At 34.8% G+C, this 19,035-nt stretch overlaps 1 protein-coding gene across 2 annotated transcripts in view; it reads right to left on the bottom strand.

The window, feature by feature from the left end:
* LOC110456947 overlaps positions 1–19,035 on the bottom strand; it is a 49,812-nt gene that overhangs the window by 9,592 nt on the left and 21,185 nt on the right. For both annotated transcript variants that reach the window (XM_021508027.1, XM_021508022.1), the window contains exons 2-15: positions 18,546–18,614; positions 16,576–16,661; positions 13,818–13,913; positions 13,363–13,461; positions 8,932–9,219; positions 8,209–8,344; positions 7,275–7,488; positions 5,024–5,874; positions 4,175–4,292; positions 2,555–2,737; positions 2,310–2,346; positions 1,917–2,180; positions 1,737–1,784; positions 1–182 (exon numbers count right to left, since the gene is read on the bottom strand). In XM_021508027.1, the coding sequence (XP_021363702.1) occupies positions 1–182; positions 1,737–1,784; positions 1,917–2,180; positions 2,310–2,346; positions 2,555–2,737; positions 4,175–4,292; positions 5,024–5,874; positions 7,275–7,488; positions 8,209–8,344; positions 8,932–9,219; positions 13,363–13,461; positions 13,818–13,913; positions 16,576–16,661; positions 18,546–18,614 (2,671 nt within the window). The remainder of the gene's footprint in view (positions 183–1,736; positions 1,785–1,916; positions 2,181–2,309; positions 2,347–2,554; positions 2,738–4,174; positions 4,293–5,023; positions 5,875–7,274; positions 7,489–8,208; positions 8,345–8,931; positions 9,220–13,362; positions 13,462–13,817; positions 13,914–16,575; positions 16,662–18,545; positions 18,615–19,035) is intronic.

Here is a 19,035-nt window from a genome sequence, read left to right on the forward strand (position 1 = left end):
CGCAAATGACTTTCGTTCTTGATGCCTGTTGACCTCTCCCGAGTTGTTGTAGGTGTTAGATCGCCGACGCCTGGTTATCCGCCGCTGTATTTGACCGTAGATTGACTCCTTGTAGCGATTGAGCTTGCCTGTCCTCCAGAGCACTATACCAGCTATTAGTAAGCCCACAAGGATCAGCATAACTGTGGAAATGTATTGAGACCTGATAGCACACTAATTTACAGATCGGCCCTGTTTAACATACACTATACACATACAAAACATACATTATCACGAAACAACAACAAAATATATTATAAACAGTAGAAAAAAGTCAAAGAATATAAGGCACCGACGAATTGATTCAAAGTCGCACTCATATATTACAGGAAACATAACAACCAAATGTGAAACAGGTTAAAAATAACACCGCACTGTGTATCATCCACTTACGTGACAACTTTAGGTCTTCGCTTAACATTGCTTCATCATAATTGACTAACTCACATTTAACACATTGTAAGGTGTTGTCTGCGTACGTAGTAACTAATGAATGCTCTCAACATGAAGGATAATTATTCAACCTGACGGATCAAAACACGTCCTAGTACTGAATATTATGGAACACTAATATTTATGTATTTGCGAGATTGTAAAACAACTAGAAAGAATGTTCTAAAAAACCGTGCGTCTAATAAAGGTTTTACGTAAATTGACAAAAACACTTCTTATTTACCCTGATCGATGTTTAGATTCCTCATATGCTAAACATATAAGTATAGTTTCCGTGAATATGTGATGTTAAACACATATAATGAATCCAGAAAAAGAGACTTTCGTGTGCGTGTGTTCTAATGTTTTTTATAACTACAGACATGATTTATTACTGCAGCCATATCCATTGATTAAAAAAGTCGCATTTTATGAACCAGTTTTTGATGTCCTCGTAAAATTTACACTCGTTAGAAAATTAATGATTAATTGACGCGCCTTCAATCTACATTAACTGCTACGGACTACTAGTCAAGCCAATGAGAGTGATTAAAAGCAAATGATAGAATGTCTTTCATAATTGTTGTAACACACACAGTAATTGGTTTTTTTATGTTTTATGACATGTGTTTGCCTGTCCAATTCTAAAATATTTGTTGAGAGTCTTCCGAATCATCAACGCTGTTGTAGAACTCAAGGACTGACTATGACACTTGTGTCACGTTATCTTTTATATTTTTAGTAGAAAATTGGAAAGTTTATGTACTTAATATGCCCAGGAACTAAATTAATCATCCAAAGTTGTCTCAGCAAATTTCAATCACGGAGATAAAAAAAAAAGGTTTGTTTATTGAATCCATTGTTTTTGTACGGCAATACTGTTTAGATAGGGCCCATTTTCCATCTACTCTTCAAACCAAATCAATATTAATGTAATCGGTAATTTCAAAGTGATTACCTGACTTTTGATGAAATAAGCATTTATTTATTTACTGAGTTAGATAACAGTTAACTAATATCAGGTCGGTGTTGCAGCTGGTGGACTATAAGTAAATTATTTATTGACCTTATTTGTAGAAGTTCCACTAACACATTTCGTCTATGACGTGTTATTACAGTAGCGTATTATCAACGATGACTCACTCTTCTTTATTGTTAAGAGATGGGAAATAAAATGTGACGTTGGTGACATAATATAATCGACACATGCACATGTGATATATTAAGATTAGCAATATATTTTTCTTGTTCACTTTAACACATACCTATAGTTATTCCAGCAATAGCACCAGCTGATAAACCTTCATATTCTCCTGAAAGTGATAAAAATATAATAAAAATGCTTACATTTAAAACAATTGAAATTGCAATTAAAAGAAATAGTATATTAAGCTTGCAAACATCATGCAAAAATGTTTCTATTTCTAGAATGAATTAAGATCTACCTGTAGTGAATGCGATTTTGACTGGGTCACTTTTCTCATCCCCGTACTCAACCACGAACTGGGCGGTGTACGTAGTTTCCGGATCCAGGTTACCCAGCGTGTAGTATTCCGAGTCCTTGTGTACGTGCATTGTCCGTGACTGTCCAGACACGTTATACATCAGTAGTATGTCTGTTCGATCGTAACAGCTCGGTCCCTGATGCCATTGGAAATTCGCACTATACGACGTTGTACCAGTAACCGCCAGATGCATTGGTCCAGAATCTAATTCATATAAATATATATACATAAAACGTGTATCCATTTCAATTTGAAAACAATTTTGATAATATAAACAGACAGCCTTGATCAGATTTACAGCATTTACTTAAGAAATAGAGCAGAGAGACTTACATTCTTCCATTCCACTCAAAGATCTCAAATCGTCTACCTTTAAAAGAAAAATTAGTCATCAGAAAATAAGTGTGCATTCATCTAGGATGAAATTGAATTCCAACACTGTTGTAACTTTCTTAATTCGATATTAATTATTGCCATTTCAAAATTTACAATTTTCTACCTGTATCAACACCTTTGTAATTATTTTAAAAGACAGCATGCTACGTGCATATCAGATACAATTCTACAGAAATTATTACCTGGAATCTCCCAAATGAACTTAACATTGCTGAATTAAAGACTTCGATGTCAATGTTTGTCACTTGTGTGGGAAGGTCATCTTTGGAAACCATGAACCAGCAGTTGTTCACCTCAAATTCATGATAAAAATAATAGCATTCCCCATCAGAGGTACACGCACCTTCTTGAAGACTGGGTTTTCTCTATTTAACAGAGAAAAACACAAACACTACCTTGAAATCAAATATAACAATTAAGCAAATTGATTTAATACATTGGTTGTGACGTTGTGGTACATGCAAATTGTGTCTTTATATATATTGTCTCTAAAATAAAGTGAAGCCAGGATAAATGTATTCATCTATACATTATATTTAACCAGTTATGTAAAACTTCTTAGTTTCCACTGCTGACTCTACGAAAAAAAACGTCTTTTTAAACTATATTGTTACCTGTATGTGTTGACATAAAGTTAAACTCAGTGAGCAACTACGGGTCGAGTGCTTTCATTGGTCAGTGTTTGTAAGTTCATGCTAGCTAAGTTTATCGTCTTCACATTTTCGTTAATGTTATAATTCATATTTGCCGAAAAAACATATTTTCAAGACAGATAATTCTACAAGGACGACATTACCGATTTTTCGAGTATTTAAATATGGCATCATGATTAGAATATTTAACCTTTTCTAAGTTACGTAATATGAAAACATAAAAAGCATTTGTTGTAGTGGACTTATGTAATATTTATCAGAGGAATGCGAAGCGTCATGTATATTTTAACAACATGAAAAGATGATTTGTTAATATTTAATATACTATTAATCCAGCAGTATTAGGTAAATGTGATAATTATTCAATAAGAAATGATGTGTCTGCTTTTAGATGTCCGATTTAAATTAGGGTAAATATAACTACACTGTATAACTTAGGTACTCATAATTGGCTTTGTGCTTCACTCAGGTACTTGTTGTCATGTGTTAATGGTAAAAGCGAATCCTTGCGTGAGCGTCGTTCGAACACGTACGTGTTGATTATATATAATGAATGTACTTGGCAAATATCTCGATAAAGTCGATCAAATCCTACAAGAAAGTCTAGCAAGTCAGACCATTTGCCTTGTTAATTTGCTTATCATTTGAGGCTGCCATTTTGGATTCAAAACTTGATCCGTTGAAGTTTAAGGACAAAATAAATCAATTCCAATCTGTAAAGTACGGTTTCAGCATATGCTTTTATATATTACTATATATTTTTACATTTTTCAATGTTTAGTTGTGCCATAGGCCGGTTTCCTGGCCTATGAATTTGCAAAGCCTTCTACAGTGCCAAAATAATAATAAAAAAAATGCCCCCACAACCACTACCACCACGAATTGAAGGAATCAAAGAACCATAGCGAATCACATCTAGAGAAGTGTGTCTAAAAGTTTTGACTGCTACACCACTGTTCCGTGGCTTTTTGCATGTTTGATTTGATGCTATGGTGTTCTAGGGTATTGACGCTATAGTATCTTTTACCATTGTTATTGCTTATTATTCTAACTGAAATTATTTGAGGATCTCATACTAGCAGGAGCCACTATTAACAACAAAATGCGTAAATGTGTAATGGGTTTTCAAAAGAATAATGAAAAACTTACTTTTGTGATATTTCCATGGTCACTTCCAGAGTGAAACACTTGATCCGACTGATTGGCAATTAATTTCCACTTGAATGTATGGATCCCACTATGTTTGTCAGATGCTAGAAACAAAACTCTGTAAAGGGAAAATGAAATATTTTAAAATTCTCCTCGAAATTAAGTGGTCTTTCTTACATATTTAACAATACCACAGATATGTGTTCATCCGACGTCTCAAATTGTACGAATGCACTACGCGAACGGATTTATTTCGCGATGGTTTTACCGCAATAGACGACGGACACATATTAGTAGCATTGTTATTTTTATTTCATACCTTCAATACTGTTGTTATTATATACATGTATGGATTTGCCCATTATTAACCCGTTTTAATATTCAGTTTTTTCTTCTCTTAAATTTGAACCGAAATAACGGTGAAAAAATGACGTTTTAAGGGGAGAAAAGGACGTAATGTACACAATAGTGTATAATGATACTTAGATGTTCGGAACACCTACTATTTTACTTCGTCCATTTGATCAGCGGATGACAACAGATCGTTTCTAACCTAAAAACAGTTCGGCTGCTGGTGAATTGCAACATGTTTTAATATCATAATGTGAGATACAGGACCGTGTAATGCATCGTCACAAAAGACAAATTGACAAGGCAAACATATTTAATTAAACAATTCATCGCATTCGATTACGCATGCTCGATATAAACATAATGACTAACACTAGTTTGAGAGATCTGATATTATATTATCGACTCTTGAATCGAGCTGCTCCTAGGAGTAAGCTTGGGCTAGAGCGTTCAAATCCTTATACAGTGACAGAGTAAGTGGTTTTATACCTAACTCACCTGCTTGAGAATGGATAAGACGCATTTTGTATGTTTTTGTGAAAAGCTGGCTGCTCGATTACGGGTGGTGACGAGTCAACATGGACCAGTATAGAGTCAGTGGCACTGTTGTTTACAACATCAAAAGTTCGTACCCAAATTCGTATGGAATCCCCGTCCTGTCTCGGGACGTTAATGGATGTTCGCTCGTTGTGATAGCTTGCTACGTTTCTCCACCCATGTGTAGGCGTTTGTGTTATAGTCGTTCCTCCGTCTTTGTCACGTTTGAAAGCAGTATCAGCACGTACGATACCGTGCACGTTGTCAACAGGTTGCATCCGGCGCAATCCTTCATTATCATCAAGACCTGGCTTTACGTTTCGTTGTCGAATTCCTCTATATTTTTCCGACTTGAACGGAGAAACTCGTGTAAGAAGTTTCAATCTCACATGCTCTTTGTTCACGAAGTGATCAGCCCACCCAATCTGAATAGGATGACCGAGAGAACTTTCGTTTTGTAAAGTTGATATCCATAAGTGTTCGATTCCTACAGACCCATATATATCCATGTTATTATCGTTGATAGAAATCTCAGAAGAATTGTCGTATAGCAAAAGTCGTCTGGCATACATTGTATTGTTCGCCTTATCAGCAACCTCTAATAGAATGGTATACATACCAATAGTGTCTGGGGTGTACATGGGAAACGTTTCGTTTGGTTTCACTTGTTTAGTATACAATGAAATGTTTATGTTTGGTTCGGTTAGCTCCCCTGTTCTGCTATCCGGACGTAGTCTATATACGTAAACCGAATACATGTCCACGCCGGAGAGATCGTCAATCCATCCACCCCATCTCAATGTAACTGGCATCTGTAATTGATATCAAGCTGAATCTCATAGTGTAATGCTACTGTTTTGCGCCGGTGTCCAAGTATCGCTATTGTTACAATTAATATATATTTCGTCGAAAACATCAGAATCAATCAAAGTGCATATTTTTTGTGATTTTAAGGATTCATCACTATCTGAAAGTTTCAAAGGCTCTGTACATAAACATTATGTACGTGACCTAAAATGGCACATGATAGTAAACTTACAGTTGTGGGATCGCACAAAATTACACGATGTGCGGTGTGCGCACGGTAAGTGAACGATGAGTGCACGATGTACGCACCATGTGTGAATGATAGGACTCTTTGAACACATAAAGTTGTTTTTGTAAATTGTCTTTCTATCTATAGATTTTTAAATTTAGAAATGGCGTTTTTGGTGTTTTTAAAATTAACCAAATCGACACATTGAACTTTCAACACATAAAGACACGGTCCCACATGTAGGTAAACATTGCCTATTTGTACATGTACCTCGATCGCAGTTTTCATTACCCAGGCACTAACGTAACTCGTCGAGGTGTGAAAATGAAGGCGAGGTGGAGATAATTATTATATGCAAATAACAAATACCTTACGACCATTTGTGTTTCATAAATGTCATACGGTATCACATATCAACTTTATGTGTCAGACACAGGCCAGGTAGAACTCCGGTCACTTATAATTTTGTCCCCTGTTCTGTTACCTGGGAGCCAAACTAATTCATGACAGTCTAATGGTCACTGTAATACTGTGTAACTCGCTTTGTAAAATGGAACACAATCTTAATAATTTTTATGAAAAAATGATATAAAGAGTGTACCTTTTTTCATACAAGCCTTCCGGATTAATGTTTCATTCCGTAATATTGATCAACCAATTGTGTCTAATCGCACATTTGTTCGGAGAGAAGCGCAAAACGGGGCGAACGATCGTTAAATCGCACGGTTGTGCGCACCATGTCTGAACGATGTGCAGACGGTGTGTGAACGATGTATGCACGATGTGCGCACACTAGTTGTGGTGCGTTGTGCGGTCACACAACTGTAACAAATTTGGTAACTGATAACAGCATACGGAGACATATTGTGTGTGGAAGTGAGCTGGTAAAATATTTTTAGAACGTTTTGTCAAAACATTTCCCAATAACTTCTTCGATACTTTTTTATGGTGGTTTTATTTAATCTATAATTATCTATTTTAAGATGAAATACAAGCTTATCAGAAATGATATAGTTGTTTTATCTGAAAATGATATTTAAGGAAACTACACGTGAGTACGATTTCTCCCTTTCTGCAAGTGATATATGCGTTTAGAAGTACTTTTACTTGCTTTCCTCCGATTAAAATGTCAATTCAGAACCAGATTAAACAAATATCCTTGTGTTGCGATTTTACCTTACTTATGTCATTAGAAAGATGAAGTGGGGGCTCATTAGCAGCACAGCTGCTGTTATCACTGCAATGTCTTGGAGGATGAAAGTCAAACATGAACTGCATTTGTTTCGTGGATATTATTCTTGTAAACTGCTGTGTCGATTGGTGATGATGGGTGTTTTCGTTTAAAATATGTCTGTATCCCCCATTCTTTGCAGCTGCGGTGACAGTTAAGCTAAAATAGAATATCACATGTTAATTACATTTGAAGCTCATTCGTTTTACAGCCTCAATTGAGTTAGGGTATTGTTCCGCCGAAGTATCCTGAGCTAGCGGGTGGGAAGCGTCTACACATGTACTACATATTAAGTAACGATATTTTGCAACACATTTGAACATATTCAATTTAACAAGAGAACGCAAATGGTGATAAGAAAAATAACAACTATTGTATGACATCTTCAAAATGGGTGTCAATTGCTCATTATGTTTCTGATATTTCTTGTTTTTCGTTTCCAAACAGTCAAAAGACTAAATATTTACCTTGGTTTAGTAAGAACATACATGATCATGAACGTTATAAATGTACATTAATAACATGAAACAAACAATGATTTTTTTACGATTTCTGAAGTCTCATTAGTGTACGTTTGGTTTCGAAATTGAAAGCTTTATCAGCTGGACGAAGAAATTAACATCAGTGAGTGCAATGTTTCTTAATGTCATCTTGGTATATTTTGTTCATCATGCCTTTTAAAGTAATACACTTACCGAACAGGAGTTAAATCTTAACATCAATAACCTATCATTAAAAGGGAGACAATAAATAATAGTGTTTGGAGTCGTGACCTGAATATCAAATACTTAAATGTTGGTCACATGATCATTGCTTGTTTTTCCGATATCATGGATGTAGTTATTTAGAATAATTATATGAGATATACAATTATCATACTTATCACCGTGTTCCAACAACCAGTCGAAATCTGTATCTGTGACGTTGCAAACCAGCCCCGCTTTTACGTTGGATGTATTTGGATATCCAGGGCAATGGTAGTTTTTCGGTGGATGTTTATATGCTATAGTTGAACCTTTAAGATAAAAAATATTTGAAGAAAATGTGTATCATTTGGCAGAAAGCAATTACAGTTATCTGCAGGTAATACAATTTAGAGCAGATGCACTGGACTAACTTATAACAATATCTTTAATAACCATAAAGAATTGAATTATCACTGATTGGGAAAAACATGAATAGTATCCTTATAGACATATACGTAAAGCGTGTTGTTCTAATCGAATTCCTTTTAAGTGTTATTAAAACAATATTCGTAAAGATATTAAGATATTGTTTTATATTGAACATTTTTAGAGTATTGTGTATTTTGATAGATTAATTTACATCAATATATTTTATAATAGTCAGGAAATCAATTGCTTATATAAAAGAAATTCCCGAAAAAATGCTTGTCTTCAAAGGCAAAATACATGTTTACTTTCTACGGAATCTGAATATGAAGCTGAAGTTTTCCAATGTTGACTGATTTGTCCGATACAATGAGGTTTGACTCTTTCATAATCAAATATACTGATAATTGTTGAATTCTTATAAAATGAAGTCTATTTAAGCAATACAAGTAACAAACACGGAAAGTGAGTATTAATTCAATAGCTGTACCTTGGCGTGTAATTTTGTTTAAAGTCAACTTTACGTATCCGTCCACTATACCAAAAGCATAGCGCTCTATATAGCGAGCATTTGGCAAGTTGTGTATGTATGGTGAGAAGTCAGCTTCGAAGTAGATATTCATGATGTTATAGTCATTCTGGTTAACCCAAATCATATCTATTATGTGGTTATCTGGAGACGAGGAGTCTGTCGTGAAGCGGTACATTTCTTTTCCTGAAGACCTTTCCTTCATTAGAAGAAAGGCACTGCATCTCAACATTGTCGGAGACTCCCGTACTTAAATGAAAACGCAACAAATATTAAAATATATGCATACAATTTTTAGTATTTCAATAAGTATCTTTTCAGAAAACGATTTTTTTTCCTATTATATCACATAGCCCAACCACATGAGTGCTTTATATACAGTGCATGTGGTAGTAACAAAAAGAGTTATCCATATGCATCATAGCGTTGATCAATTTAGTCCTTATTGATGTAATTACGATAAAAAAAAACATCCAGGTGCCAAACCATGCAAAAAAAGATACTGTTTGCCGAGTGACTTAGACAAACGACAGTTAAATGTAATTAGAAATGTATATAGTTACACAAATAAATTTACAATCTATACGTACTTATTATTATTAACAAATATTCCCAAACACTAACTAAAATAATCGCTACATGTGAAAGAGGACGGAAGAGGAGAAAATGACTTTGGTTAAAAATTATTATTTAGCAAGTTTTAGAACACCTATTTGAACTGTGATTTGTATGCAAGCTATCCTTCCTTCAATTATGACGAATGAAGAAATTTTAAAGTTTGCGACTTATCGTGGTTGTAGGATGAACAGAATATATTTTTTTGTTTCCATTTCATATGACAATATGAAATTTATGAAACATTTCTCGAAAATTTTATTCTAGCATGCTCACGGAATTGGAAAATACATCTTCGATAGTTTGATAAATTTCATCTAAAAAGGAAACTTAGAGAATATCTACTGTATATCATGAAGTTGTCATCGAATTTTCATTTTATTTCAGAATATTTTATTGTACAGATCTGAAGTACCATCGGGAATGGGCAACAGGCATAACAAAGCCCTCTCCTTACACTTTATAAAGGTACACATCATATTTATAGTGAATGTATATTATCGTTGATTGTTGACCAACAGACCACGACATGCAACAACCAAACATCCATTGGAGAATAACAAAAACCATTTCAATAGAAACTAATAGAAACATCTCGCGTCTCTAATGTAACTCTGAACCAACTCCACAATATTTGTATTCGTATTATTGTCCCGTGTTTGGAAGCCAAACAAAAGGTTTGAGTATTAAAAAAAATAATGAAACATAGTGCAGAGAGGGAGTTAAGTAAAAGTTGTCTTTGATAAGTATAAAGATGGAGAGTGGAGGGGAAATTGATCATAGGTAGCAGAGTACAGTACAAATGGCTTGATCCTAAAAATAAAAGGCATATCTCAGATAAACATGGATAGCGGTTTTATCTTGCACAACACACCTACATATATGTATATATATTTATAAACTACATGTTGAATAAAAAACTTTTAGAAGAATGATTTTTTTTTCAAAAAGTGATTTCCCCAGATTTGGGACCTGTGAAAACATTGTTTACCACATTTTAAACCAAAATTTGACCCACGCAAGTAGTAATTTTTCTCTTAAAACCTGACTTAAACTGAATATCACCTACTCGGTAACAGAAATACTCACGTTTTAGCAAAGGACGTTTAACTGGATTTTTCACAATCTTTACACATGTGCTGAGTACAAAAATAGACTACATGAAAAGCTAGCTTTTGTTGTGTAGACAGAGATTTGTAAATGGCCAAAAATGTTGTCTGAAACCAAATTCGATTTTTTTTTTAAATGTGAATCCCACAAAGTCCACTACATCATGTATTTGCCAATTTTAGTGCTGATTTTTTTTTTTTTTAACTTTGATACATGTAATATTACATGGGTTATTCATTGTACAAAAATATCACACACGGCCACTGTACGCTACTGTACACTGCTACCTTATAAATAACTTTCTTTTCCTAAAATTTTAGTTAAAACCTTTTAAATGTTTGAAATATTACACTATGAACAAAACGATTGATCCGTTTCCTTTCTCACTTTAAGTGTAACCGAGTAGTAAGAATTCTCTTGACAGGTGAATTTTTATCAATTCTGCTCTCGAACTACTAACAAAGGGAGGTAATCTGAAAAGTGAAATATGATGCGTTGAGATTATGTGTATGTGAAAAACAAAACAGTACAGTGATACTATGATGTTTCTGTCTTGTTTGATGACGTCATAGTAACTGTGATGTCATCATAACTATGACGTAATCAATGGACATCTATGTCATCATCAAGGCTCACTGAATTCAAAATGAATACTAGGAAACCCATCACAACAACAAACTAGCAACAGACACACTTCCGGTAACCGATGAACAGCACCAAAATGTCAGATATTCTGAAAAATCAGACAAGTGCCACCATAGCAACAGTTATTTACTTTCCTTGCCTAGAATTTTCTATGTATTTTTCGCTATGGGAGTTTTTCCATCGGCGATTTTTTTATGTTGTTAAATATAGTACGGTCCACTAGTACCAGTCATAGACATATTGCTGTGTACATACGGTAAATAATCTGCGGGTTCCACCTGGGAGTGTAGGTGCCAATGAAAATTCAGCTTGCCTGTCACAGAGAGGCTAGGCTTGGCGTAGTACCTGACGCTGTCTACGTCCATTCAACAGCTAGCTTTGAAATAAGAACAGGTTGCGAGAACTTCCCAGGGGTGAATGTTATGCATAAAACCATTATTGTTTGTTACATGACAAGCTAAGTAGCAGCCTTGGGCATTTTTTCTATATTTTAACGAAAGAACGTTCTTAGTGAAATTCACTCGCTGAACCATGCGCTATTTGTAAGGGACGTGAGTGTGTAATTTACGAGCTGGAAAATTAATGAAAGCTATCTGGTTTCAGTGTCATTTATGAACTGTTCTAGACTGTTAGGCATATGCTTAATGGTTGTAATATATTGTCAATATGTAAAGATTGTTTCAAGGGTAATTTCACAAACCGGAAGTTCGAATATATTTGATACCGGAAGTACCCCTAGGGTTGTTGACCTTTTATAGTTCGAGTGATGGGGACCATGTCGTTGGGGACCTGTAGCCAGTGTGGGGATGGGACGACACGAAAGTGACTGCACCCAGGTCATAACAACTTCTATATACTTCCGTGGTCACGGCTGCTCGTCACGGACTCTTCTCAGAAGGCTCAGACTCTTCGTGGAGACGTCACAGTCACGCCACGACAGGGATGAGGAAGGGCCTGGACACTCAAACGACTTTTGAGGAACCCCTATGACTTCAGAGACAGTGTGAGTCTACATCACATCCATCTGTTACTTCGTTATGAACATTGGAGCACTTATGCATTGTGATATCACTTGAATAGAACATTTACGGGACCTACATTTACTGTACAGTGGTGAAATTAGTGGAACCAACTATCAAGTTTATCAGTGTGAATTACTTCATAAGTGAAGCATTATATTCAGGAAATTTACATAATTAAAACATTGATAACATTCTAGTTGTGGACTTTGAAACTTATTATTATTAAGGGTGTGTCAAGAATACTCGATTCTAGTCATGAGTGTGTATGCTGATGCTGTATGGTAATCAGTGTGCAACAGAGCTTTTGATCGTAGTGCGATTACCAATAGGTTATAGTTACTTGTATAGGAGGTATCTCAACCGTTATCTCTAACTAAGGTTTTCAGAGCTGGAGCATGAGTCATGTATTAAGGGATACACTCGCTATATTGTGAGATTTTGAACGCCATCTCTAGTTCGTACTGTCGCTCATTTAGTTTGACTTGCGACGAGACGTTCTCAATATTATAATTGCGATATACAGACGGACATCATATAATGTTATCCCCATTATAATTCATATCATTTAAATCACCAAAAAGGGGAACTTTTCTGTTTTATTTTCTGTTGTATGTTTGATGATAACATTTGGATCATTTGGCGTTGATTAGTGATGTCAGTAGTATTCAAAGCGGGCAGTATTACATTGGCTTTTCAGGGTTACTCTCTAGTTCGTGACATCATTTCATGACGTTTCGGAGTCAGTTGGGGGTAATTCACGAAATGAACGATCGACATCCGGGCTTTGTAGGCAATTTGTATGCTGCGTAATGTGTATCAATCAAATTATGATTTCATCTCAAATGAATCATAATTGCCTTTAAACAGTCAACTTTTAATTTCAAATGATACATTCTACATACTTTACAGTCACGTTATAAAATACAAAACGATCGTAATCGCGTAGATCTGATAAAATCTTCAGTGCAGTTATGTTGTGCTAAAAGAAAGAAAATATTACCTTCCAGGCATGTTGTTCCACCAAAACCATCCTGGCATTGACAATTATCCGGAAAGGAACATATTCCAGGGAAGCATGGCTTTAAATATGAGCAAGTTACTACAATAAAAAGACCAATTGAATAAACACTCGTTTCTGAACAAGCAAAGGCAGGGACATTTCTCCCTTCAAAGGCGTTACAGGAAAGTGGAACATTCTATCAACATTGAAACGAGTAAATGTTTTACGGGCATATTCTGCTCCTCATGCTAAAATAGCTTTTTTGAATCTCGCCCAAACAATTGTATTAACAGCTTATTAACCAGACAACCAAATTGCAGGAAATGTCTTATGCTTGAATCTATGAGAACGCGAGAGTTTACCAGTGTCTCAAACTATCTATGGATAACGATAAGGTAATGCATTGTTACACAAGCCTGATTATCATGAGATAATTCAACAGCTTATTTACTCACTTTGTTCACAGGCCTTTCCTACTGTTCCTTCAAGACATCGGCAATAGTTCGGAGACACACATCTTCCAGAGTTTTTACATGGAGGGTTGCAGACGGCTGTAACATGTATTCCCATTTTTATTATATTTATTAGTTTTATTGTTTATTGTAAAATCATTATGATTAGTGTAAGTATTATTGATTATTTTTATATAAGAATATACTATCTTAATCCAGAGGCATCCTGCGTCATTATAAATCGGTGAGTGTGTGTTACATAACACGCTGACAACACATGTGGACTTAGAATTGTATTAACCTCACGTTGTGGCCACGACAGTCAGGGTCCATACCTCGAGTAGGCCCTTATTGTAAGATCTGTTTTACAGTTCTGAAACACGACATCAAATATACTTGCACACATATTGTTTACAGTTACAACATCAAACATATAGTTCTAAAGCACACCACGGGCTCTAACCGGGCCATCCCAGGCCCCTCCGGCCGAGGACTTCCCTAGGCCCGATTTTTCCAGATTCTTCTTAAATCTTTCCCAAGTTCTTTTAACAATATATACAACATTATCTATTCATGATTCCGGTACCACCTCTTGTTCATATATATAATTAGGCACGTGCAACAATTTCATCAAACTTCTAATCTAATCTAATCTATCAAATCAACAATACTTAGATATACCATATGGCAATGACAGTTCACACACTCGTTCCTATCTCTATGTCATTCATGACGGATCTGGTCGCCACTAAATGGATAACCCTACAGCACTATCTACAATTAAACAGTCCCCAGTCAATCAATGCACGGTGTTACCTAAATCGTTAGATTTGACCTCAGATGTACTTTTGACCAAAGTGCTGCTCTCTATTGATACCAAATATCTTGCATGCATGTTATGAGATAGTTCCATTCTCTCTCATTAATTAACTTGTTTTCAGCCCATTTTGTTACATATGTTGTGATAATTTATGATCTAGTCATAAAATGAGAACTACATTATTACGTATGAAGGCAATATATGTATGTGAGAATATCTATGTGGTAAGACAAAGGTAACATCCACAATGAAATTCACATGGACGTTAAATACAGTAACAATTTGTGCGATAAGCTTTATAATATTAATTTTCGATCGTGTACTTTCCTTTACTTGGGAGAAGCATCCCTGCTTCCTCAACTAAAGTAATTACAAATCGCAGTTGATGCTCATGGACTCGTTCTAGAAATTACGACTTCCCTGATGGATGGTGACTTCTTAGTGACGTGCTTTTACTGTCTGATACTAATCATTCGGATTATATAGATGCATAAATGATTCGTTTACTGCCTTGACAATTCATATAAAATTATTTTAAATAGATCTGTTCTTAAAAGATGAGCCTAAAACACACATGGAAACAGTACGCCTGAAACATATTGCATTGCACCATACAGCTGTGTCGTCATTCTATGACTCATCCATGATGAAAGGGTTCAGAAAATTAATGATACAGAAGAGGAGATGTAAAATGAAACCCTTTAAATATTTTAACTTCACAACGGTAAGAGGAATTCTGGTTACTTTCAAATTAAATATGAATAGAGTATATTTATTATGTCCCTTGCAGAAAAAATAAAAATATAAAATTGGCCTAAGCTACTATTGAAACATGACTTCAAAATCCTAATAAAAACCCAGAATGGCATTATAAAAACATATTATTAATGAAGCATACAGGGAAACAGAAAAGTAAATAACAGTACCAAATTATATTTTCCAACCTTGGAAACAATTGGAGCTCACAATGTTGAAAAGTAAAACTTTGTACATGTGACAGTAGCTCTATCGAAAGTGATCCAGTCACTTAGTCGTGTTAACATTACTTCAAGCGGGGATGGCACTGCATTAGAAATGCATGGACATTCAGAGAGATACGAATGAGTTAAAACAATATATTTATTATAATGATATTAGGTTCATTCATATCCCTAACACTTACATTGCACAATTATAGAGTATGTCAAACCTGTAAAAGTGCATCGTTTCTCCCTGTTCCTGCACTTTTGATTTAACCATACAAATCGTAAGTTTGTTACGAGTCCAGGTGTTACAAATACGTGCCCACACATATTAATTCACATTATACAACAGTGTGTAGACTGATGATCATTTCTTGCTATTTTGACAGCGTCGTATGATAAAGAATAGCAAACACCTTCGTTCGATATTATGCATTTGAAATATAACCGTTTTGCTTCATAGAAGATTTTACAACCAATAATCTAATATTATTTTTCCTATTGTATTGTACAATAGAACAACATACAATAAGCAGGATATACAATAGACAATAGAGTTAACATTTTAGGACACAATAACTCAAGTTTTGGAACCATCAAAATGTCTACATCAGCCACCAAACGATTTTGCTACTTTATCTGGATAATATTTTATATATGTTGATCACCTTACATAACATATTTGACAATTTAATTCCGTTATTTTAAATATGTAATCATCGTGACTATCCAAGGTGATAAGCTACTTCTGACTGGCTCCTGAGTAGCCACTTAAAGATTACAAGTAAGATTCATTAGCACCCACAGTGTATGTTAATGCTTAGAAAATGGAAGTGTATGATCGTTTATCAATAGTCGTCACATTAGATATATATTATAGTACATTATAAATAAATTGCTTCACATATTTTTGCGACCTAGATAAAGGGATAATATCACAACGCAACATAAGAAGCTTGCAAAATAATCAATCACATACGTGTATTACAGTCGTTGCCTCTGTAGCCAGGACAGCATCTGTGTCCTATTTCACGACTATACCTGTCGACATATTTGTGATGCCAGCTGCAAAAAAGGGACATTAAATACATTTTAAAGCAGATTGTAGATCAATAAAAAGGTCTTTTTGTAACGGTGGCTGATATGAGTACCTTAAATTATACAGCTAATTAATGTTATGAATAACCCGTTCTAACCTATTTTTACAGATCCTGGAATCCTGCTTCTCGTGGATAGACAACAAATGGAATTTCCCCATACACTCAAAACATTTGGTGTAAAAACTAACATTAGACTGTTCAACCTATGCCAATGGTCAATTTCAATGTGTGCAACACAGCTTAAACCAACACAAACAATGTTGTTTTTGAAGTGAGGAAACTCTTTGTAGTTGTTAGGTCCTTTTTTTACAGTTTGATTAATAAATGTTTTCACTTGTGTTTTGTGATTTTACCAATTTTTGGAAAAATAAATGAGCACACACTGACATCGGATTAGACATATCTGCCAAAAATAAGGTTCATTGCAAAAGTGAAGAAGAGAGAAAAAGGAAAAATTGCATTTAACTCTACTGGTCTCATAACAATGTTTGATACAGGAGGTCCAGTGTCTTATCTTTATTTTATAATCCATATATCAGGGGAAATCCTGGGATTTGAGAGCAATGGGCCATTTTTAGCATATTTAGAGTCAAACTTTAGAAGGGCCTTTCTATGTAAAATTAAAAGAATATTGAAATATGGAGGAGTCAATTTCAGTTCTTGGGGTCAAATTGGTTCCATGACCTTCCAGGATTATCCCTGTATATTCTGATTCATAAAACCCGTTTTAATCAATTCTTGTCATCCAATTTCACCTGACATTTTGTTTAACCAATTAATTTATGCTTCAGCAATGGGTAATATAACTTCCATTTACCTCACGTTCAATGTAGCAATTACACCAAAGACAGGAAATATATGAATTGTGATATAATTAACTATATGCAGTTTTGGTAGTTATACATTTTTAATTTATGTATGAAAATAAGTATTTGGTGAAATTAATGTTAATAATCTGTTGAGCTTTAAAAATGCTAAACATGCCAGATTTAACACAAATAAGTAATTGACCTTTGTTGAAAAAGTAAATTCGTACTAAAATAGAACAAAATTTGTAACTTTTTTGAAAGTACAGAAATAAATGGTTCATAATTATAAAAGCAAAATATTTGCTTGTGCCATGTTCAGCTTTTAATTTTAATCATTACAATGAAGCAAATATACACAATCAAGGCGCTCAATGATGCACGTAGGTAACTTGTATCTGTCGCTCCATGTTGCTTGATGGGTGTGACATTGTATTTAGTACTACGTTAGTGCCGGGAAAAGGTTTTATGAAGACCGAAGAGCAGACGAATTTGTCCAACAGAAAGTTAGAAACTGTTGATTATTTAGGCTTCAAACGTTTCGTTTATTGACACTGCCTTTTCTTTAGAGACCGTGAATTATAAATATAAATGTTGGCCACATAACGACTCGCGGTGTACGTGACTACGCATAGGTACCCCGAACATGTCAAAATACAAAATGAAATAGGCGTACTGCAGTAAGCAAATAAATGCCACATGCGATAGTGTTGCTCAATAGACAGTTATCTACCATAGAATGGTGAATATACGGACATAGGTTTGTCAACAAAGTGAAATGGACCGAAACGTTAGTCGGAAAATTGGGTTTCAACCTCCTAAACTGTTCTTTGTCAAATTCTGCATCAAACTCGAATACATGGCAGCCATCTTTGTTGATTTAAGGAAGGTTTTACGTTAAGGAAGCTTCATGAAACGCAATTTTATTTAAGTTAAGGAATTTCCTTATATTTAAGAAAAAGACGGTTTAAGGAGCTCCTTAAAGTTAAGGAACGTTGTGAAACCGGGGCCAGTACCTTTACATTGAGTAGGTTATCACTTACCAGATTCCCCAACGTTGGTCACATATTCTTGTTCGATGTCGTGTTGCATACGTGTAAGGGCACGTTGACCTATTAACAAAAAAACTCATGATTAAAAAGACCTTGTCTGTCATTAAAATAATAGCTCAATTGTACCATACATACATTCAAACCAAAAAGGTATATCGGAGTCCAAAACTGAAAATCACCAAAGTTATATATTAGATATACACGTACAATAAGAAACATCGATCGATGATGCAGAATATAACAGAATTAAGTACTTTTGAAACATAATTAAACGTAACACGAAATATCTACAATCCTCAAAAACCTATGGCCAATCAGCAGTAACATTAATGTGCGATGATCGAAAATACACACAAAACACATACCTCACTTATACGCAGGACAATGCGAATAAACGCGCTGTTATGTGGTGTAAGTGATTTAGGAAACAGTCTTAACCAAAGTAGAAAAGGACATTCCCTCAGAATAATTAAAATAAAAT

Source organism: Mizuhopecten yessoensis, unplaced genomic scaffold (genome assembly GCF_002113885.1).
Source record: "Mizuhopecten yessoensis strain PY_sf001 unplaced genomic scaffold, ASM211388v2 scaffold1063, whole genome shotgun sequence".
In the NCBI taxonomy this organism is placed as follows: domain Eukaryota; kingdom Metazoa; phylum Mollusca; class Bivalvia; order Pectinida; family Pectinidae; genus Mizuhopecten; species Mizuhopecten yessoensis.